The 21,802-nt window shown below is 60.4% G+C and overlaps 1 protein-coding gene across 3 annotated transcripts in view; it reads left to right on the plus strand.

The window, feature by feature from the left end:
* The window catches only part of DIP2C (disco interacting protein 2 homolog C), a 251,648-nt gene that overhangs the window by 172,150 nt on the left and 57,696 nt on the right, over nucleotides 1-21,802 (plus strand). For all 3 annotated transcript variants that reach the window (XM_038530233.1, XM_038530232.1, XM_038530234.1), the window contains 11 exons: nucleotides 7,309-7,448; nucleotides 7,746-7,882; nucleotides 8,947-9,155; nucleotides 10,287-10,401; nucleotides 10,845-11,046; nucleotides 12,788-12,897; nucleotides 13,970-14,050; nucleotides 18,602-18,725; nucleotides 19,171-19,292; nucleotides 20,000-20,111; nucleotides 20,199-20,308. In XM_038530233.1, coding sequence (XP_038386161.1) covers nucleotides 7,309-7,448; nucleotides 7,746-7,882; nucleotides 8,947-9,155; nucleotides 10,287-10,401; nucleotides 10,845-11,046; nucleotides 12,788-12,897; nucleotides 13,970-14,050; nucleotides 18,602-18,725; nucleotides 19,171-19,292; nucleotides 20,000-20,111; nucleotides 20,199-20,308 — 1,462 coding nt within the window. The remainder of the gene's footprint in view (nucleotides 1-7,308; nucleotides 7,449-7,745; nucleotides 7,883-8,946; nucleotides 9,156-10,286; nucleotides 10,402-10,844; nucleotides 11,047-12,787; nucleotides 12,898-13,969; nucleotides 14,051-18,601; nucleotides 18,726-19,170; nucleotides 19,293-19,999; nucleotides 20,112-20,198; nucleotides 20,309-21,802) is intronic.

The following is a 21,802-nucleotide window of genomic DNA, read 5'->3' on the forward strand; positions in this document are numbered from 1 at the left end:
GCAGGCCGCATCGGCCTGTCCTGGCAGGCCCCTCACACGTCCCTGTGCCCGTGTCCGGGTCAGATGTTCCTTGAGGGCGGACCAGGTGAATGTCGTATGGTTGGAGTGAAATGTTTGCAGCGAGCTGTGCCTGTGGAAGTGCGGTTTCTGCCCCATGTGCCACTGTGCCCTAAACTTCTAAAAGTCCTGGCTTTCTGAGCGCTCGAGCTGTGGCTGGTGCGTTGGTGCAGGACTCATGCCCGGGGTCCAGTCAGCCCTCCTGACCACCTGCCCTGGCACCGAGCGCACCTGTCACGGGCGCCGCAGTTACGGGTGCAGAAAGCTGATCCCACACAGGCTGGGAGGTGCAGGGAAGCCTGTGTGACCGACCCCCGCCACTGGCCATCCTCATCACGTGGGAATGGACTGTTTGCATCGCCTGGATATTTCCAACGCGGGATCTGACTCCTCAGTATCTTTGCGTTCAGCTGTTCATAAGGTTTCGTTGTGCATCACAGGAATGTGCTGCACTGTAAGGACGGAGGAGGGGCTGTTCGCGTACAACACACCTGAGTGGTGCCCTCGTTACCCAAAGGTTGGGCTTCCCAAAAATACCCACTGGGAGACTGTAAATAAGATACTGTCCAACGACTTAGGTGATTATTAATGTAAAACTAACCAGACTGCCTAACGGGCTGAGAAATAAAAACCTTTACGGTATCCGAAGCAAGTTTTAATTTCGATTGAACCAGAAATTTAAAATATGACATAATTTTAATTGATGAGGAAATATGACAACATGAACTGGAATCTAACCTTCATTTTCTGAAAGGTGTCACGGTTGCTCCAGCAGGAGACGCCCCGCAGACCCTTCCGACGTTTCAGTCCCGCCTCGGCTGGAGCGCTGACGGCTGTGCCAGCGGATGGGCGAGCGCGTGTCCTTCCGAGATCAGGATTAAACCGGGTCCAGTTTGAGCCCGAGCACAGTCCTGGGTCTGGCGTGGCCAGCATCCACCACGGGGTCCTGGGCGAGTCCCTGCTCTCCGTGGTGTTAAGGTTGCGCCGTCGTGTCACGTAGAACTATTGCCACACATCAGTCGTGAAGTGAGAGATTCAGACGTGTAGGAACCCGGTCCTTAGTAGCAAGGTGGTGTGTTTCCGTGCATCTCCTAGAAATCTGTTCTCTGGATGTGAGGGTAAGCAGCATGGACAGGCCAGACCTGATGGCACACTGTTACGTTAGCTGCGAAAGGAGTCTGCAAAGGGCTTTTAAAACTGCTTCTCTAAAAATGTTGAATAATTGTTAAAATTTTTAAGAAGATTAAAAATCTGTTCTCAAAACTAGGCATATTAAGCCTTATTTCCTGGGCGTGTGCTCAGTGGCCTCCAGGGCACCTGCCCTGCGGTCAGCGGCCACTTGCCCCAAACAGCCCCCTGGGTCGGCGCCATCACCTGGGCTGGGAGCGCTGGTTTCAGAGCCGCCGGTCCCCCCCCCCCCCCGCCCACCATCCCGTGAGGCCCCGCGCAGGTGGGAGGGCAGGTGGGCCATGCGACCGGCAGCCAGCCTTGCTTTGCACAGAGTCGGCTTCCCCTTGCAGACCTGCCTGCCACTCTCACGCCTTCCAGGTCTCACCCGCTGTTTCCCAAGAGCAAGGAGCCAGGACGGGGCAGGGGGCACGCCCAAGCTCCTGGCCGGCCCCATCCCCCATGGTGAGGCTGGAGGGGTCGTGGTGTGGGCGGGGCGTGGGGCCGGTGGTCACAGGTGGAGCTGAGGCAGCACCAGGTGAACCCGGAGGTTGGCCTCCACCAAATCCTGCTGTGCTCTCCTCGAAAACTCTCATGGTTTCCCTGAGTTCAACACCGTATTCTGTTGACTGTCATCCGTGGCTCCACGGGTTAAAACGGAAGAGGTTTGTGGCGCGTGGCTCTGCACGTCCACCTGCCCTTCTGACCCCAAACAGGTTTGACTGCACATTTCCTGATCCTCAGGAGTGAGGCTCATTCACTTTGCTGGCGCCGTTTGGGGACAGCGGTCCTCCCAGGTGTGTCGCGCGGCCGTGGTCCGTAAGCGTCGCCTCGGCAACTGGGGGCTGGCTACTCCCACGATTCTGTGGATCTCAGGAATCCACGGAAAGTGATGGGAAAGGGCCGTGGATATACCGTAAGACTAAGTACGTGCTGTAGGGCGTGTGGCTCCCTGCTGGGGTCTCCCCGCAGGGCCGTGGTCACGTTCCCTGGACCCTGTGCAGGGGGTGGCTGTGTCCCTGTGTGGCGAGTGCACACCGTGATCGTGGAAAGTAGCTGTGCCACTTTCTCGTGTGGGTTTTATGATGGGACTCACCCTGGACTGTCTCAACTGATCGGGAATAACGTCCAATTATTAAGACCGTTGCCACCTGCACACAGGACCGCGTGGCCGCCACAAATCCAGGTGGTGGACTCTGATAGGACTCAGCCTCCCATGAGGACCTTGAACCAGGGTGGGTGCCATGGCGTCTCTGGGTCCTCTGCCCTTCAGAGGTCCTCTGTGCTCTCCCCTCCCCCGTCCGTCTTGAGGGGCTGCCTGGAAGCCGCGTCCCCCACAGCGGAGAAGCCCTTCCTAAGCTCATAATTTCTAGAAAACAGTGTGGCCAGGGAGCATGTTTCAGTGGGGAAATTCTGTTTCCAGAAGCTTTTGGTAAAAAAGGTCTGCACTGCTGGGACCTGGAGGGGGCAGGTGACCGTCCCCTTCCCTGCGGGTTCTTCTGTTCTCCCCGCGAGTGCAGCCTGGCCAGGTGCTGCTCTGCCCCCCCACCTGCACTGGCGTCCTGACTGGGGTCCTGCGGGCTTCACGTTCAGCACCTGCTCACGTGCCACGTGGTAAACTGGTGGAGTCGCTATTCTGTCCGTCCCGGCTTCACGTGTATTTTATCAAGAAATAAAAAGCTAAGTATGTGAACTGAGAAGTGAGGGTCCTACCCGCACACTTCCCCCTGACCACCTCATGTGCCCCCAGGGGCAGACGCTGTGAGACCCAGAGCTGCCCACCTGTGACCTCGCCAGACCAGCTCCCATGCACATGCAGGTGGGTTTCTAGCTCAGGTTTGGCCCAAGAAGAGGCGTGTGTGCTCCTCTGCTGGTTTGCGTTTTACATGATCCTAGTGCGGCTCTGAGCCTAGACTTTGGTGTCATGTCCTGGTCCAGCGACACAGCAGCGGGAAGGACAACCATGGGGTCCCCCAAGGTCAGTCCCTGCAGTGAGGCACCGACACGGGCAAAGAGGGCAGCTCAGGACGTCAGAGTACAGGTGGGAGGCCTGCTTCCCGCCAGCACTTGGGGAGCAGCGCGTGGGGTTTAAGTTCCCACGGAGGACGCCGTGGTGGGTCAGAGACCTGAGCAAGTGTAGCACCCGTGGCCCGTCCCATGGGGCTCCGAGCCAGAGCCCTCACACCCTCCCAGGGCCCCGACCCCGCTGCCTAGGACATCTTGGAGCCCCGCAGCTCTGCACTTGGCATCCTCACCCAGGCCCGTGGGTAGATCCGGGGACAGGAGGGGATGGGAACATGAGGTGCAGCCACAGCGTTCTCAGAATCAGGGATGACGGCGGAGTCCAGATCGAGGTCAGCCTCTGCGCACAGTGGCTGGTCCACGTTGGTTCCCCGGCTGGGTGCCATCCCAGGTCCGCTTGCCGTCCTCGTCCACGTGACTGCTAGGCTCAGGAAGCCTGCTGAGGCTGTTGCTTCGCTGTCGGGCTCGCGAGGACATGCACGTGGGTGACGACTGGTGCTCAGTCTCAGGAGAGGAGGGAGTGCTCACGTTCAGGACCTGTTTCTTCCGCTGACCGGTAATATTTAGGCCGTTTTTCAAGCACATGTGACAGAAACCCCACACACTTGTGTTTTTATGTTCCTCTCTGGGAGCAGAAGGAAAGCTGCCTGTTCCCGGTGTTGTGTGTGAACGGCTGTCCACAGAGGCTGGGACAAATTCAAGCTTTTATAGATCGAGCCCTGCACTGACCTTCATGCTGGGTCGTCTGATCCCCGAGCACGCTGGAGACTCGGGGAATTCCCACATGTACACAGTAGGAGCCCCGTCCGTCCCACTCCAGCCGCGCAGAGTGGAGCCCAGGATGGCTGCTCTGTCCTCCCATGGTCCCAGGGGGAGGATGGGGGGACACTCTCAGCGTCCTTATAAAGGCCAGCCCCTCAGATTTTGCTTCCATTCATAGGATAGTTTAAGAAGAAACAAGCGTTTGGTGGTGAGGTCGCCTGATTTTGTTGGAAAGAAAGGCCCTCCCCCTGCGAGGGGACCCGACTACCCCTCGTTCAGATGGTCTCCTTCCCCCTCCGGATTAGTGACCTTCCCGGGAGAGCTTGCTGCGCCCTGGTGACGAAGAGGAGATTAAATCTCTGGTACCAGCTCAGAGCAGCTGATTGCTCCCCTGACGTTTAGTGCATTTAATTAGGAAACGATACTCAGTAACTGCGTCTGGTCAGCAGTGAAGGGGAAACTGGAAACGTGTTCCCTTATGACCTGTGGGACTCTGGCCATTTCCAGAACATGCATCCATCAGGGGTTCCCCTCTGAGCCACGGAGGAGCCGGGCCTCAGGGTTGGCGTCGTGGCCTGGTAGGCATCCTGACGTCCATGCACTGTGAGCTGCGGAACACCTGCCAGCAGCACCAGAGCGCGTCTTCTGGAAGGTTTTGGGGCCCAGAGTCTTCAATGGGAGCCTCAGGCATCGTACCCCAAACAGACAGGATGCAGAGGGGGTCCCAGGAGCCAGCAGTGGTTGGACTCTGGCTGGGGACCGCAGCCAATGCCCTGGCTTCGTGTACATGCCCGTGTTCACCCCGGTATTTAATCGTATTCCTCTGTGAAATGGCCATCATCCACACGTGTGTTTTGTGTTTCCTACTTCTTTTAGGATTAGTTGTAAAATTCAAAGTATTGGAGAAATAGCATTTTATGATTTGCAAACTCATCCGTAGAATTATTTTAAAAAGGCAACTTGAAAAATGAAAACAAAGTTAAATTCTGGTCTCTGTGTCTCTGGGATCGCCGTCTGGGTCTGTTTCCACGTCTGGACCACAGAGGGTAGAACCCACTTCTTAAAGCTACGTTGTGGTCACGTGGATGGAAGTGAACTATTCTGTAGGCTTTTCAACTGCAAGATACTGAAATACTTTGATGCTCCAGCGGGAAAGGGTAATAATTATGTAAAGCAGCAATTAAACTAGCAATTCCAGAGAATAAAGATGCCCCTTTGCCACCAGAATCACTTTCCATGTTGAAAGCGTTGCCCTGGGAGCTACAGAGCCGGGAAGACCCTGAGGAAGGGGCCCGTGCAGCAGGACACCTGTCCAGAGGTGGGGTCAGGCTGACAGATGTGCACAGAGGCTCGCCAGCCGGCGACCCAGAGCGAAAATAGCCAACAAGCCTGTGAATCGAAGTGGGGTTTTCAAGAACAGTTCTGACTGCCCCAAAAAAGGTCGACGGGAGATCTGTGATATTTCTAGGATACGAGATAAAATACATTGTCAGCGATTTTAATCTGGAAGCTTTAAATTCAGATAACATTTCGTAGCTCGTCTAAGCGTGAAACCATTGGAGGGGGCTCAGCGGGCCTAACGGAAGTAGGAGCATCACAGAGCCGGTGCCTGGGGTTGCACGGCAGGGGTGGGTTCTGCTCTGGGTCGTGTGCGGGGGAGTGCAGCAGGAGCAGGTGCCGCTTCCCCGCCCCGGCCTGCTGAGCGCCTGCCCCACGACGCGGCGGAGTAGCTGGGGGGACGGGAAACAAAGCCTATGAGCCGTTCGTGTGGTGCGATCCCTTTTCTGGCTGAAAACAATGGTCTCTAAACTGTTTTACAACAAAAAGCAAGCTCCATACCACAGCGGGTAGTGAGACTGCGTCGGGGGAACCGTCCGGTGTGACGTCGGGGAGCTCCTAGAGCAGCTGCGCTTAAGTAAGCGTGCGTGGCTCTTACCAGAGACGGAGGACGCGTCACGTACAGGTGTGCTGTTCACTCTCGTGTTCCCGTTACCAAGCGTGAACTTCGCTGAGCCGTCAGCCTGGGCGTGGCTGTGTTTTGGGGAGGCTCTGTGACACTGCGCATGGAGGCAGGTGCACACACTGACGGGTTTGACCAGATTTCTCCTGAAGCCTGCATTTTGCCAGAATGTTCTCTAGAAACGTCACTTCTGTTGAAGCAAGTGCACCGCCTCTGCGGCTCCCGGTCTCCGGAGGTCACGTCCGCCTGTACAGACTCCAGCCCCCGCCGACGGTGCCGGGCACGAGCAGCAGGGCCGCTGCCCAGGAAGGGACACCCTCCGTCCGCGAAGGGGGACCTTCTGGTCAGAGGCTGGAAGGCAGCCCCCCGCTCTCGCAGATGCACGGCCCTGCGGCTTCAGCCTTCGCAGGACGACAGCCTTCCGGGGCACTTCATGCCCGCGTGCACCCACGACTCCGTGGGGCGTGTCCAGCGAGCCCAGCACAGCGCCCACCGGCGCTTCGGGGTCTGTGGGCGCGGGTCAGCGCTCCGGCCTCTCCTTCCTCAGCGGCTCCGTCACACGGCACGGCAACCCCTCAGCCCCGGGGGCGGGTCCGCGGCGGGTGACGGGCGTGCCCACGTCTCGGGCGCCTCAGCCGCACCTGTCCGGCCGTGGGGCGCCGGCGGCGCGGCGTGAGGGTCGGGCTCCGCGCCGCAGCACGTGCCCGGTGCGCCTGCCGAAGGTGCGGGGTGCTCCCGTGCGGCCGGCGCCGGCGGGGAAAGGGCGCCCTCCGCGGCGGGACCTGCTCAGAGCGCGGGCAGCTTCGGGAACCGGACGTCTCCGCCGTGCTCAGAGGGCGTCGGGGGGCTCGGGGGGCGCCGCCTCTACGTCTGGGAGCGGGAGGGCCCCGGGCGCCTGGCACCCGCACGAGCGCGGCCTGGCCGTAGGCGGGACGCCGTGGGGGGCTCGCGGGCCCGGCGGCCGGTGGGCGCCCCCGCCGGTGGTCACGCCCTCGCGCGTGTTTTCGGCGCCGTCCTCGCGCGGCCAGCGGCGTCCCGTCTGTCCCGTCTGCAGCCCGGCGCGTGGGGCGGGGCGGGGCGGGGCCTGCAGCCCCCGGGGGTTCTGGGGCTGCTGTGGAGACCCCGAGGCCCGGAGAGCGCCCTGACCTGCAGCCGGAGGAGGCCCGGCCCCGGAGCCCCGCTCGCAGGGAGGTGGCCTGCGGGCTCCACACACGGCCGCTGCCTCTGCGCGTACAGGGGCGCCTGCGTGGCCTGCGTGCCCCTGCGTGTGCCTACGAGGACCTGCGTGCGCCTGCGTGCACCTGCGCGGCCTGCGTGCTGACGCGGAGCTGCCCTTTCAGGCCCACCGACGACAGCAACCAGCCCCCGGGCCGCGGCGTCCTGTCCATGCACGGGCTGACCTACGGCGTCATCCGGGTGGACTCGGAGGAGAAGCTGTCCGTCCTCACGGTGCAGGACGTCGGCCTCGTGATGCCTGGCGGTGAGTGCGGGCGCCGCGGGGCCGGGGGGCGTTGGGAGGGGCGCTGCCGCAGCTGGCGCGCCTTGCGGAAGCCTCAGGGGGTCCCTGCCGCCCGGGGCCTCCCGGTGGGGCCTCCCCGTCAGGGTCGGGCCGCCCCCCTCCCCCCCCCCCAGCAGCCCCAGGCCTCGGCGGGGAGAGAGCGGCGCGGCGCGCTCGTGTGCGCATGCCCGGCCCAGGTGCAGGCGGCTCGGTGCTCTGGTGCTCTCCGCCGGGCTCCGCCGCCCTCCCCCGTGACCCGCCCGTGCTTCGTGCCTGCAGCCATCATGTGTTCGGTGAAGCCGGACGGCATCCCTCAGCTCTGCAGAACCGACGAAATCGGGGAGCTGTGTGTGTGCGCCATCGCGACGGGCACGTCCTATTACGGGCTGTCGGGCATGACCAAGAACACGTTCGAGGTAGGTCCGCGGGCTGAGCCCGGAGCGCAGCGCGGGGTCGCGGAACACGGAGCTCCCGCTCCGCGCAGCACGTTCACCAGCGGAAGCGCCTGAGCTCTGTGCTGCTGTCCGTAATCGTCAGCACGTTGGGCTTCTCAGAGTTTCTTTCCTCGTAGCCAGTGTTGAAAAGTGCGGGAATAGTTTTTTTATGAACAGTCTAAATCCTGCCCTTGTCACTTTGGCGCGTTTACCAAGAGCTGCTGCCGGGGGCGGGGGGGGGGCACCCTGGGGGGCACCCTGTCCCACGTGGCCGAGGCCCTGCTTGGGCCTGCCGAGGCCCAGCGTGACGCCAAGTGAGGCAAGCATTTCTGCAGCACGAGCTTGCGTGCACATGTGTGGTACGTGTTCATCCTCAGCGTCCCCACACCCGTCCTGGGCCTGCGCACGTGTGGCAGGTGCTCCATGCACAGCGTGTGCACATGCACTTCCGGCCTCATGAGCCAGCACGTCAGCGGCACACTGCAGGCTGCACACTGTGCTCCCAGCTGTGACAGCTCCTGACCACGAGGTATCTAACTTGGGGAAGAGCGCAGTCTGATGACAGCGAGCACGAGAAACGTGGGTCATGAGGGATTCGTCTCCTGCAGTTGAGAACGTGTCGGGATGAGGTGCCTCATGCAGGTGCCTTTGTTGAATGTGGATCGAGTTTGCAGCCCAGCCGGACAGAGTCTGTGCAAGCCTACCTCCTCTCCGTGTGCTCACCTGCAGGGTCTCGGGGCGCCAGGACTTGCTCCCTTTGTTCCTCTGGTGCCGTCCGGATGAGGAAACAGTGACGAACAGATCATTTTACAGCTAACTCATGTTTTTGGTTTATCACTTTCATGCCGTGGATTCAGCACAGAAGGACGGATTAGCATTCGTTACCTCTTCATAATGCTCTCTGACGTCACTTAGGTTCAGAGCCAGGGGAGGAAGCCTGTGGGCAGCCCGCATGTGGACGGCAGAGGCGGGGGGCAGCGGCCGTGCCGCGGACGTGGGCCCGGTGAGCCCCAGGGGCCCGGCACTCACAGCGCATGTGTCCATAGGTGTTTCCCGTGACCAGCTCAGGCGCCCCCGTCAGCGAGTACCCCTTCGTGAGGACAGGCCTGCTGGGCTTCATCGGCCCCGGGGGGCTCGTCTTTGTGGTGGGGAAGATGGACGGGCTCATGGTGGTCAGCGGGCGCAGACACAACGCTGATGACATCGTCGCCACAGCACTGGCCGTGGAGCCCATGAAATTCGTCTACAGGGGCAGGTGGGTGAGCGCTCTGTGAATCCAGTGCCTGATTGTCTACTTGTGGTGGTTTTTATAGGAAATTGCAGATTCCTTCAGCGGATGGGACCCCCTGACTAGGTATTCCGTTTGTTCTGAATGTGTAGTTTTATAGAAACGTCATGGGCAGCCCGGGTGACTCAGAGGTTTAGCGCCACCTTCAGCCCAGGCTGTGACCCCGGGGTCCCGGGATTGAGTCCCGCATTGTGCTCCCTGCATGTAGCCTGCTTCTTCAGCCTGTGTCTCTGCCCCTCTCTCTCTCTCTCTCTCTCCCCCTCCCCCTTCCTCTCCCTCTTCCTCTCCCTCTCTCCGTGTCTCGTGAATAAATAAAATCTTAAAAAAAGAACATCCTGAGATGCACACAATCTTTTTAATCAACTTTTTTTTTAGTTAAATAAAAATGTTTATTTGAAGAACTTACCTGTAAGAACATTTGGGTGGCTCAGTGGTTGAGTGCGTCCGGCTCAGGGCGTGACCACGGGGTCCTGGGATCGAGTCCCACATCGGGATCCCTGCAGGGAGCCTGCTGCTTCCTCCCCGTGTCTCTGCCTCTCTCTGTGTGTGTCTCTTATGAATAAATAAAGTCTTTTTTAAGAACTTACTTTTAAAGTAAATATATAAAAGACCTAAACACTCATTTTGGCGTAGATCATTTCAAAAGACCAAAAGGTAACAGCAGAGTGAGAAGCAGGTGGGAAGACAGAGCCCTGGGTTTTGCCCCCACGTAAACACCTGGCCGCGGGGCTGCACGGTGGATGCCAGTGATGCCGCTCCTGGGTTTTCTGACCTGAAGGAAGTCTCAGATTGCTCTAGAGCCTCTACTTGTCAGGCCATCGGGCACAGAAGCCATAGGCACTTGCAAGTCACTGGGAAGGTGCTGCCTCTGCACGAGGAGGGCACCCTGGGGTCCTGTCCCACGATGCCGCCCGCGCTGGCCGAGAGAACGGTCACGGTGCAGCTGCCCCTCCCGCCCCGAGAGCTGTGGCCCTGCCGGGCGGAGCAGCAGGCAGCCTCAGCGGGAAAGGCTGGCTTCTCCTCGCGGCGGTCCCGGCTCCTCACTGCCAAGCATCTCCCGCTTGTGCTCACCGTGTGCATTCCCTCCTGTCCCCACAGGATAGCCGTGTTCTCGGTGACCGTCCTGCACGACGAGAGGATAGTGATCGTGGCCGAGCAGCGACCGGACTCCACGGAGGAGGACAGCTTCCAGTGGATGAGCAGGGTGCTTCAGGTAGCTCTTCCCAGGCCAGGGCCCCTCTCTGCCTTGGTGCCCGCTGCCCTCGCCACCTGGGCTCCTGGACCAGAAGTAGCATTGCCTCGGAAGCTTCTGTGTGTGTTTCTGGGAAATAACTAAGCAGACTGCGGTTTGGGATCAGAGGTTGGTGGCTGCCACCATTCACTTGAGGATGAGACAAGTGATGGGCACTCTTTCTGACCTCTGAGTCTTTCCTTTCTCGGTGTGCACAGAAGTCCACAAATGCCACATGGGATTAGTCAGTTTGCTGGGTTTGAGGGGATGTCCGTTGTCTTGTGTCTTCACCCCGCTCCTGCAGCTCGTGCTCCTATAATGTGCTCCTGCGTGTGACGGGCAGTGTCTGGCACAGTCTGTGTGTTTGCCTGACGCTGGTGGGCAACACCTGCCCTAACGTGGTTCCCTCCCCCCTGACCTTGCAGGCGATTGACAGCATACATCAAGTCGGGGTTTACTGCCTGGCTTTGGTCCCAGCGAACACCCTCCCCAAAACTCCACTCGGTGGGATCCACTTGTCGGAAACAAAGCAGCTCTTCCTGGAGGGCTCCTTGCACCCCTGCAACGTCCTAATGTGTCCCCATACCTGTGTCACAAACCTGCCTAAACCTCGACAGAAGCAACCAGGTACATGTCACGGGCAGGCAGGGGGTGCGGGGTCTGAGGGGCCTCGGGAACCCGGTGCTGACCAGGTGCCATGCTGTCGGCGGTGCTCAGCCCTCCTTCCCTGGTGTGCACATTCCCGGGCCACGCACTGCCCACCTGAGTGTGTGATGCGAGGGCTGCTGCCCCAGCACAGTGTGCAGGGGGCCTGGCCGGTGGGGAACGTAGGGAAGGAGCCCCCAGCTCCCGGGTGGGAGAGCTGAGGCCTGCCCTGGCCGGGTGGCCTCTTACCAGGCACAGAACTTGGCTTCAGTTTACTTGAGCACAAATTAGAGTGACAGCTGTTCCTTGTGACTCATTGAGGTGTGGAAGTGGCCAGTGTACAGGAAGGCCACTCAGAACGTGTGAGGAACCCCCGAATTTATCCGTGACGCTGGTGCAAGGGTGAATGCGTGCCCCACGCCTTGTGGTTGGGGATGTGTCGTTACCACGGCTGTGCCCTCCTGCCAGCCGACAGACCATGCTCCCTGGGGCTGCGCGCCGTTAGCACAAAAGGGATTTATCAGGAGACTGGACGGTGAGGATGCAGTAGTCCTGCCCACACTGGCCAGAGGTCACAGGGCCCGGGACGCAGGGGACCCAGGGACAGTGGGGGTGGCAGGGGGTGGGCTCCCAGCCATGCAGCCAGCTTCTGCGTGTTGTACATGGACTCGTCTCATCAGCCCTGGGGACAGAGCAGTGGCTCACACGTGTGCCCATCTTCCCTGGGCATGCTGTGGCCACGGTGCCTGGGGGCCTGCACCCCTTCGCCCAGTCTAGGACTTTGTGAGCGGCTGATAACTCTTTGTGCACGACGACAGTGCGATAGTCGCCCCGACTCTGGATCCTGTAGGTTCGCCTTTGGCGAAGGTTTAACAAAAATCTTACTGGGCAGCGACATCACGCGTGTGTTTCACAATCCAAGGCCTAAGCACACGCGGCTGGCGTGCTGGCTCGTCCTGCTGCCCCTGTGAGCGGCCTCCCCGCCTCAGTCTCCGTCTCCCACCCACGCTCAGGCTATGGCACAGTCTCCCGGGACGACTAGTCCTGCCCTGGGAACACGTGTACGCGTGTGATGAAAACCGTGCATCATGGTGTCCTGAGAAACCTGGGGGGTGCCTGGGGTTTCTCGTAGTTGGGGATGTTGAAAGTTCTTATGGAAAGTCGCGTCTGGCATTGGAAGAGGGGAGAGCTGAGAGAGCAGGTCGTACGTGCCTTTGTCCCGTGAGGAGAGCACTGATCGTTGAGTCCATGATGCTGGGGCCAGAGCAGCTGTGACGGGATGGGTGCCTCCTGGCCTCGTGCTCTGCCGCATGGGCCTAGCGGGGAGCCCAGAGCGCTGGGTCCGTGTCTGTGCCGGCTGCACGCTCCCCTGTCACCACCTTGTGTCCGTGGTCACGCGCTGAAGAGCAGTCGCTGTGGACGGCGCCGCCCACGTGACCTGGGAGCCTGGGCAGCAAGGCGCGTCTGTGTCCTGCACGGTTTCTCCCGGCCGCTGGGGTGATGGGCCTCCGCGTCCCACCCACCGCAGAGTCACGGACACGGGCTCGGGGCCCCAGGTGCACTTGGCAGGAACGCTGTTCCCAATCTGTGACCCAGACCTCGAGTCACCGTCGTTCTCTGTCCTGCGAGGGTTTTCTCAGCGCCTGGCCCGTCCCAGGGAGCCCCCACTAGCGCACCGGGTGGGGTCCTGCCTAACTTCACCGTTTGCTTACGTTCCTTCCAGAGATCGGCCCTGCCTCCGTGATGGTGGGGAACCTGGTGTCCGGGAAGAGGATCGCGCAGGCGAGCGGCCGAGACCTGGGCCAGATAGAAGACAACGACCAGGCCCGCAAGGTGAGCGCCAGGCCAGGCGCCTCCCCGAGGCCCATGCCCACAGGCTGCGACCTCACCCACGGCCCGCCCCGAGGGGACCACTGCCCTACATCCTGCCCTCCCGGTCCAGCGGCCGCAGCCCTGTGACATCACAGGGACCCCGTGTCTGTCGGGGCACCGTGTGGTGGAACGCTGCCCAGGGGCCTGGCAGAGGCAGCAGGCACGGCCGCACGGTCGGGGCTGGGTCTGGGGGTGCCCGTCCTGTCCTGGCGTCCCGGCACCTGTTTCTCTTTATCTGCCACCCTGATGTAATTCGCAGGCGGCCTCACCGCCACCTGATTGCAAGGCCTCCGTCTTGTAATTGTCAGAACACAGAAAACACAAAGTCACAGCCCTGGTTGGGGACCAGGCGTCCCTGGTGCATCCTCAGGGGGGGAGCCCGGGGCTGCACCCCCACGCCCATCACTCGCTCTGTGCCGTGCGAGCCCCTGTCCCGGGCACTCGGGCTGTGTGAGCTGCTGGGAACGGTGATGAGGCCGGCCACAGGGCATGGTCGTGGAGACCAGAGGGGCGTACGTTGAGAGCACTGGTCCCTGCGTTCCCACCACAGAGCAGGTTTCTGTTAGTGAAGTAGGTTAGGGGCGTTCCCGGGTGTTCCCCGTGAGCAGACCCCACAGGGGGGCATTCACCCAGACCAAGTGCGTGGGACGCGTGTCATCCTGTGTGGTCGGCAGGGCCGTTGGGTGACCGCAGGGAACGACCGTGCTGCACACGGCCAGCGGGAGAGGGCCCATCGAACAGCAGGCCAGACGTGACCGCGGTGCCCGCGCATAGACCTCAGCATCTGCTGCGAGCCCGTCGGGGACGCGGGGGGTGGGACCCTCCCTGAGCCGGCGCAGCCCCCTCCCTGACGGGCGCGTCTAAGTCCCCCAGGGCGCACCTCCCAGCTGGCTTCCCCTTCCATCTGCCCGCCGGGATGTCCCCGTCCTCCGCGAGGGGGCGCCCTATCCTGGCCCGCCAGCAGCACGGAGGCGCCGCGGCTCCAGCATGGGGCGCGTGGGGGCTTGAACCTAACGGCTGTGCTTTCTTGCAGTTCCTGTTCCTGTCGGAGGTCCTGCAGTGGAGGGCGCAGACCACCCCCGACCACGTCCTCTACACGCTGCTCAACTGCCGGGTGAGGCTGAGCGCGCGTCCCGGCCGCTTGCGGGCAGCTCCCCCTCCCCCTCCGTCTTACTAGACATCCTCTTTGTTGTCTGTGGCTGTTTCACATAATTTTAGTTGTTTGGTACTATTTTCTCTAAAAAAGGGAACAGACGAGGTTTATGAGGTATTTTTGTCTCTTACTAGTTTTTTGTGAGAGGTCAGGCGTTCGTTAGACGTTCACCCGTTAGAATGAAAATCGTTTTCCACGTGTCACAAAGGTTCGTGTTGACACTTGGGTTGAAGAAGCGAGCTCACTGGTGGCATCCGCGTGGGCTTGAGGACAAGACCTCAGACGGGCTGGTGCGGACTAGCAAACACCAACGTTTCCATACACTGGGCTTTCCTGTTGCTGTGGAAGTAAAGCCAAGGCACGGAGCGCAGACGCAGGTCTCCTCCGTAGGTTCCAGAGCGTCCGAGGCCCTGCTGCCATTCCGAGCAGGGACCAGGGCCGCGCCAGCCACTTTGAGTCTCCCCTGGTCGTCACACCAGTTCCCAGGTGACACGGCTCCTGGAAACCACACCTGGTCCTTCCCACAGGTGCCGTCATGGCCTCGGGCTGCCGTGGGTGCTCTGTGCCCCCCATGGGTCGCCTGTGCCCAGTTGCTGTTCCAGGCATCCCCTGGAAGAGTCTTGGGACGTGGTCCTGAGCCCGGGCCGTGACTTGCCTGTGCTCCCGGCTGCATGGCGCTCGCAGGCATTGCATCCTGGCCCCTCAAACATGCCGCCCTGCTCTTCCCCTGCATCCTCCCTGAGCTCCCTCGGCGTTCCTCGCTTCCCTAACCCGCTGCCCGGCCAGCGGTCGTCAGCTGTGTCCCGCTGACTGCCTGGCCCCCTGGTGCCTCAGCGGCCCTCCAGAGTGATGAGCCGGGCATGGGTGTCCTTGCCCTCTGGAGGGATGTCTCAGACCCCGTTAGCTGCCGTCCTGGCCCTTGGTGTCGCTGCGCAGGTGCTGCAGTGGTGTCGTGTGGAAATTTAAGCCTAGAGAGAGCCAGAGGCGGGTGCCCAAGGCCTCCTCCACCCTGCCCAGCGTGGCCCCTCATCCGCTCACCCTGCAGCCCCTGCAGTTGGAGACCACCCTGGCCACCCACACGCACCCCCAGACACTGCGGGCGTGTTCATGGGGGACCCGTCCCCACAGGGGGCAAAGCCCGAGCCGCTGTAACCACGCCCGGCCTGGGCAGTGCCCACGGGAGACCACAGCCCTCAGGTGGTCACCCAGGGTCCTCGGGAGCCAGCCTGGGCCGTGTGCACTCCCACTCCGGATCCCGCGGCCATGGTCGCCTGCCGCAGTGACGTACTGGATCGCTGGGGAAAGCAAGTCCCCAGGAATGACCTTGTTAGAAACAGTAGAAGGTCGGATGGGGCGAGGCAGAGGTCAGAGCCCTGACGGGTGCACCCGGGGCAGCGGGGAGGAGGCGCGGGTCGTGGGGGCCGGCGAGCAGCCAGTGCTCAGCCGGGCTGCAGGTCAGGGTCCCCGTGTGTGGGTCCCGCTTCCTGTGCCCTCGAGCTCAGCACCGAGCCACATGCATGTGGACAGAAGCCGGCGGAGCTCACGCTGAAAAGTCTCACCTGTGTCCAACGTGGAGTCCCTGCCGCGAGGGGCCAGCGCATGTCCCTGCGTCCCCGTCCTGCATGGCGCCTTCTGTGGCTTGTGTGTTGGGGACGTGACAAGGTTCCTGCGAGAGCAGCTTCCCGTCTGTGCCAGCAGGCCGCGTGCGTGTGCGCTCTCCGCGGTAGCGCCGTCGTGCCGAGAGAGTTGGCTTTACAGGGGCTGCGGGCTGCGGGGGCTGCTGTGCATACGGGAGACTGTTCCTTATTTTTAACGGGAAGACGAGCCAAGTGTTTTCAAAACTTTTCTTTTTTTTCTTTTAAGTTCCAGCAACTTCCTTAGAATTTTAAACTCTAAATTCAACTTGTTTTTTTCTTAATTTCTCATATTTTTTCACTCACTGCTTAGTTCAATATAAAACTTCAAAGTGATGCACAGTTCACAGCCTTGTTGACGTGGGCCAGGGGTTGGGTGGCAGCCACCCCGCACTCCCTTCCATCGTGATTCCCCCCAAAACGTCCGTGAGGGGAGGTCAGCCCTGATTTCTGCGGTGAGGCAGTTTTTCCCAGGCTCTTCCTGTGCAGAAACCTCGCGCTCCCCTGCAGGTATGGACAGGGCTGCCGCCAGGTGGGCCGTGCACCTGTGGCCGTCGTCGCCAGTGTCTCTGGAGGCGGAGGCTACGTGGGAGCCCCCCAGGGGCCTGGGGCCGGGCGTGGACTGTGCCCGGAGGGCTCCCTGGAGTCCGGGCGGTGAGGGGCGGAGGTGGCTCCCCATGCACCACGGGGCCGGGGGCAGCTTCAATCCCCGGGCGCTGCTGCTGACTCCGGAGCAGAGCCGCTGCTGGGGCTTCTCTGCTCACGTCGCAGCTGCTACGAGGGCAAGCGCCATCCTGACACTTCCAGAGGCACCAGGGATAGAGGCACGCCCCGTCCTGTGTCCCCATACCCTGCCTCAGTGGGTCTTCGGCCACCGGGCGGTGCGGCTTCTCAGGCACACCGTCCACGGCCCTCCCATGCTGTCCCGTGATGCAGAGGCTGCGTGTCCAGAGGCCTGGCGTCAGATCTCCCGGAACCAGGGAGCCCAGCTCCCGGGGAGGGGGGGTGTGGGGACAGCCCGGGGTGGTCTAGCCCAGCACAGGGAGACAGGGGACCGGCCATGACCCACGGCAGCGCGGCCTCCCGGCTGACGCTCACGGTACTGGCTGCACCCAGACAGCACGGCCCCACACCGCCGCCTTGGCTCGGACGTGCCCGAGGACGCCAGGGGCCCCGGCGCTGGTTGGGGCTGGGGCGCAGGGGTCGTCTCAGGACGCCGGTGTGTCCAGTGTTGGCGGCTCCACTTCAGCCTCCCCGGCCTGCACTTGCCCAGTTGACGTGTGTTGCCATCGCCTCATGCCTTAGCTTCCCTCGGGGGAAAGACTGTGAAGGGAAACGTGTGACAGGAAGGTTCCCCCCGGGGCCGGGCCAGTCGGGCCTCCCCCCGCCCAAGCTCAGCGGCCCCGGGGCCCCACCAGTCCAGGGGCCCGCACTGCGGCCTGGAGCTCGATGCGGTGGCGGTTTGGGAACAACTGTGGCCGCCGTGGAGGCCGGTGGTTGTGTCCTGGGGAGGGAAGCCGCACGGCCCTCCCCGAGCAGATGCCTCACAGACGGGCTGCGTACACGGGGATTCTGCGTGTGTCTCCAGCCCACCACAGCCTGCGTCCGGGGGTCCCGGGGTCCAGTCACGTCTGCCTGCGCGGCATTGCCTCCCTGCCCAGAGCACCGCTCCCTGCTCTCCCTCTGGACTCTGCCCTCACGCGTGACATGTGCGTCCCGGGCCTGAGATCCTTCCTGCCGCTCGCTCTGCGGGTCAGCACGGTGCTGCCCATTGCCTTGGGCCTTTCCGTGGTGGACCCTCCCAGGGCACGGACCGCTGCCCAGGTCCAGGAAGCCCACAGCCTGGCGCTGTGGACCCTTCACGGCCCGGCTTCACTTTGTTCGGCGCTTGATGTTGACTGGAGCTCCTCGGGAGGTTGCTGCGGTGCTTTTAAGATAATTTCTGGTCCAAACATAGTTTCCTTTCATTTCTTTGTGTTGACCCCACAGAAATGAATTGGACGGTTCATTTTTCCCTGTACTGGTTTGTTGTTTGGGGTTCTTTTTTCTGTTTTTAGACTTTCTCGACTTTTAATGTGGTGTTTGTTAAAAATATTTTCAATTTGTCTTATATTTCCTGACTTTCCCCATCCTTGGCAATTAGCCTGAAGTCCCAGAATTACCAGGTTAACTTGTTTTTGTAAGTTTAGCTATTTTTTTAGGTCAAGTAATTATTTTTTTAAAAGAATTCATTTATTTGAGAGACAGTGTGAGTTGGGGGGACGGGCAGGGGAGAAAGAATCTCAAGCAGACGCTACACTGAGCGTGGAGCCTGACCTGGGGCTCGATCCCAGGACCCCGAGGTCATGCCCTGAGAAGTCGAGACCCACATGCTTCACCGACTGAGCCAGCCAGGCGCCCCAAGTAATTTTTTTTTAATATTTCTGGTTGGGGCTCTTGGGTGGCTCAGTGGGTGAAGCACCTGCCTCGGGTTCAGGTCATGGTCCCGGAGTCCTCAAATCAAACCGCGCGCTAGGGGCTCTGCGCAGCAGGGGTCTGCTTCTCCCTCTGCCGCTCCCCCCACTCGTGCACTCGCTCACTTGCTGTATCTTAAGTAAGTAAAACCTTTTTAAAAATGAAATACTTTCTGTTCACATGAGCATATCTAGATGGCTCTTTGGTGCTGCCCTTAGCCTGTGGGAAGGAGAGGGCAGTGACCACCAGGGGCACAGGGTCCTGGGGAAGTGACCAAAATGTGCTAACAGTGCCCACAGGTGTGCAGACTCACTACCATCCACGTAGGTGTGTGTCTGGAATCGGGATTGGCTGGTTCCTGCAGGACACCTCGTTAAGCTGTTAGGTCGAAAAACCACTCCCCCGTTGTGCTTGCGATCCTCAGGGAACCATAGCAAGCTCGCTGACGTGCGTGCAGCTGCATAAACGTGCGGAAAAGATCGCCGTGATGCTCATGGAGAGAGGACACCTGCAAGACGGGGACCACGTGGCTCTCGTCTACCCGCCAGGTGAGGAGGCGGCCGCGCTGGCTCACCTCACCGCCTGCGCTCTGGCCCGGCAGCCACTGGCACTGTGTTCCGCGGGGCTCGCGGCGCCTGGTCACCCCCCTCTGGTGTGTGGGGACAGTGGCGTGTGCAGTGAGACTTGGGGGCATCACTAGGATGAAATCCTGCACACGTTTGTATCCGTTTGTTTTAAAATGTATCTGAAGTAGTTCACTTAATCGATGATTAAATCCTTGGCTACGCTGAGAACCGTGGTGTCGAGCAATCCCTTTGCGAAACGAGAGAAAGGAAGCTTGGGCTCCTCGAGGAATAGGCCGCCAGGCAGTTGGAGCTGAAGCCTGGGTGCCGCAGCAGAGGGCGGGCGGCGGTCCGGGGCCCCAGGCTGGCACCTCGCCTGACGGGGACGGGTCGAGTGGCGTGAGAACCCTGCTGCTTCCTCCCCACATAGGAATAGACCTCATCGCGGCGTTCTACGGCTGCCTGTACGCCGGCTGTGTGCCCATAACCGTCCGCCCCCCGCACCCGCAGAACATCGCGACCACGCTGCCCACCGTGAAGATGATCGTGGAGGTAACCCTGCCTGTGGGGGCCGGGCCTTCCTCTTCCTGGGGCAGGGGGCGGGGGGCGGCCTCCTCCGGTCGTTCTGGAAGCAGGATTTCAGCCCGTGTATGAACCTGCACTGGGAACGGAGAGCAGGAGCTTTGCTTCAAATTGATGGAAATGTCCTGTGTTTTTTTAATAGTTACTTATTTAAGTCGTCCCTACACCCACGTGGGGCTCAAACTCACGACCCCAAGATCGAGTCACACGCCTCTGCCTGAGCCGGCCAGGCGCCCCGAGGGTCATTGTGTTCCTTGCTCGAGATTTAGAAACTCCCTGTTCCTTCTTGAATCATAGATGTAATTTCTCTTACACTTGGGGAAATTGAAAAGGACCAGGAGGAGCTTTTCCCCCTGGAGGAGGAGGCAGGAGGACAGCCCAGCCTGGGCCTGGCCCAGGAGTCGGGCCGTGTTGGAGCACCGACCGTGGTCGTGTCCGTGGGTGTAGGCGGCAGCTCTCGAGGCACTCGGGTGGGCTGCTCCCCTGTGAGCACGTTCATAAGCACGGTGTCCCTCGGCTCCAGAAACCCCCAGGGCCTCGGCGGCGCTGACGAGCTCTTGGCGGGGCTCCTGGCTCTCGGGCCTCTCTGGCGGCACCGGCGGCCTCACAGCGCATCTCCGCAGGGGCACCATATGGCGGCTCGCCACTTCCTGAACCACACGTTGTCTGCCCCCCAGGTGAGTCGCTCTGCCTGCTTGATGACAACGCAGCTGATCTGCAAGTTGTTACGGTCCAGGGAGGCAGCCGCGGCGGTAGACGTCAGGGCCTGGCCCCCCATACTGGACACAGGTCAGTCCTCGAGCCCGCCACGTACCTTCCTCTGCTCGTCCGCGTTCCCACTGGGTCTGCCGTGCTAATACCTTTGTTTTGCTCCAGATGATTTGCCAAAGAAGCGGCCTGCCCAGATCTACAAACCTTCCAACCCAGACACTCTAGCTTATCTTGACTTCAGCGTGTCCACAACCGGGATGCTCGCTGGAGTGAAGGTGAGAAGCACGCTCTGCGGGGCACGGTTACAGGCCGCCCGGGGCTGACCCCCAACCTGCTTCTGTAAGACTCAACAGGGCGTGTGATAGGGCGCGTACCTGCCCTTCACGGAGGCTGTGCAGTGCGTTGCCGTGTCCGTGGTTACCTAGGCTGGCCGCTTAGTTCCAAATGTTCCAACTATGTTTTCGTGTGTAAATACAGCCTCGTTAGCCCCTAATAAACAACTGCATGTTTCTCTTCTTGCCAGTTCTCAAACCCCAGTGTTGTGTCCTAAAACTCTGTGCCTGGGGTTCCTTGCTGTTTGAGCCTGGGTTCTGTCCTGGCTGGCTGCGTCGCCCACTGCCCACGGCAGTGACCCTCAATCCCACCAACGAATGGAACTGCCGTGGACCCGTGAATGACTTGGGTTTACGAGCGCCAACCCCCACGTGCAGTCGAAAATCCATGTATGACTTTGACTCCCCCAAAACTTAGCTGCTAACAGCCTGCCGCGGACTGGGAATGTTGCCAGTGACAGAAACAGGCCGGTTTTGTGTGTTTTGAGTATTATATGCTGTGTTCTCGCAGTAAAGTGATCCGGAGAAAAGGAAATGCTGTTAAAAACTAACGAGGGAGGGATCCCTGGGTGGCGCAGCGGTTTGGCGCCTGCCTTTGGCCCAGGGCGCGATCCTGGAGACCCGGGATCGAATCCCACATCGGGCTCCCAGTGCATGGAGCCTGCTTCTCCCTCTGCCTGTGTCTCTGCCTCTCTCTCTCTCTCTCTGTGACTATCATAAATAATAATAAAAAAAAAAAAAAAAAACTAACGAGGGAGAGGATGCGTTCACAGTCCAGCTCTGAATACCTGTGTGTAGGTGGGCCGGACTCACACCTGTCCCCTCGTGAGGACCCTCAGGGCCCGGGCGGTGTCCCTGTCAGGGTACTGATACGTCCTCTGTAGCCTCGGGAAGCCCTCGGGGGTCTGACCCTCCCTTTGGGCCATTTACCTCAGTCCTCTTTCTTTACTCTTATTTATCAATTTTTTTTTTTTTTTACTGTGGTTAAATACACGTAACAAATACACCCTGATAACCGATTTAAGGGTACGTGTTTGGCGGCATTAAAACACTGTCATGGAGCCGTCCCCTCCCCGCACCCACCACCTCCTTTCTGTTGCTGGGATTTTGACAACCCTGGGGACCCCATAGAAGTGTGGAGCCCTATAGCACTGCCCTTTTGTGACTGGCTCGTTTCAGGTACTGCCAGGTCCCGGGGGTTTCTCTGTTGTCACGGGTGTCAGAATTCCTTTTTGAGGCAGAGTTAACGTTTCATTGAAGGAATTCACATTTGGACTATGTGTTCATCTTCAGTTAACAGTGGGGTTGCTTCCAGCTTTCGGGTCCCGTAAGGAATGCTGCTGTGAGCATACAAGTACAAGCACCTCTTTGGGGTATATGCCAAGGGGTGGAACTATGGGTCATATGAGGATTCCATTTCTAATCTGGGAGCGAACT

Source organism: Canis lupus, chromosome 2 (genome assembly GCF_011100685.1).
Source record: "Canis lupus familiaris isolate Mischka breed German Shepherd chromosome 2, alternate assembly UU_Cfam_GSD_1.0, whole genome shotgun sequence".
NCBI lineage: Eukaryota > Metazoa > Chordata > Mammalia > Carnivora > Canidae > Canis > Canis lupus.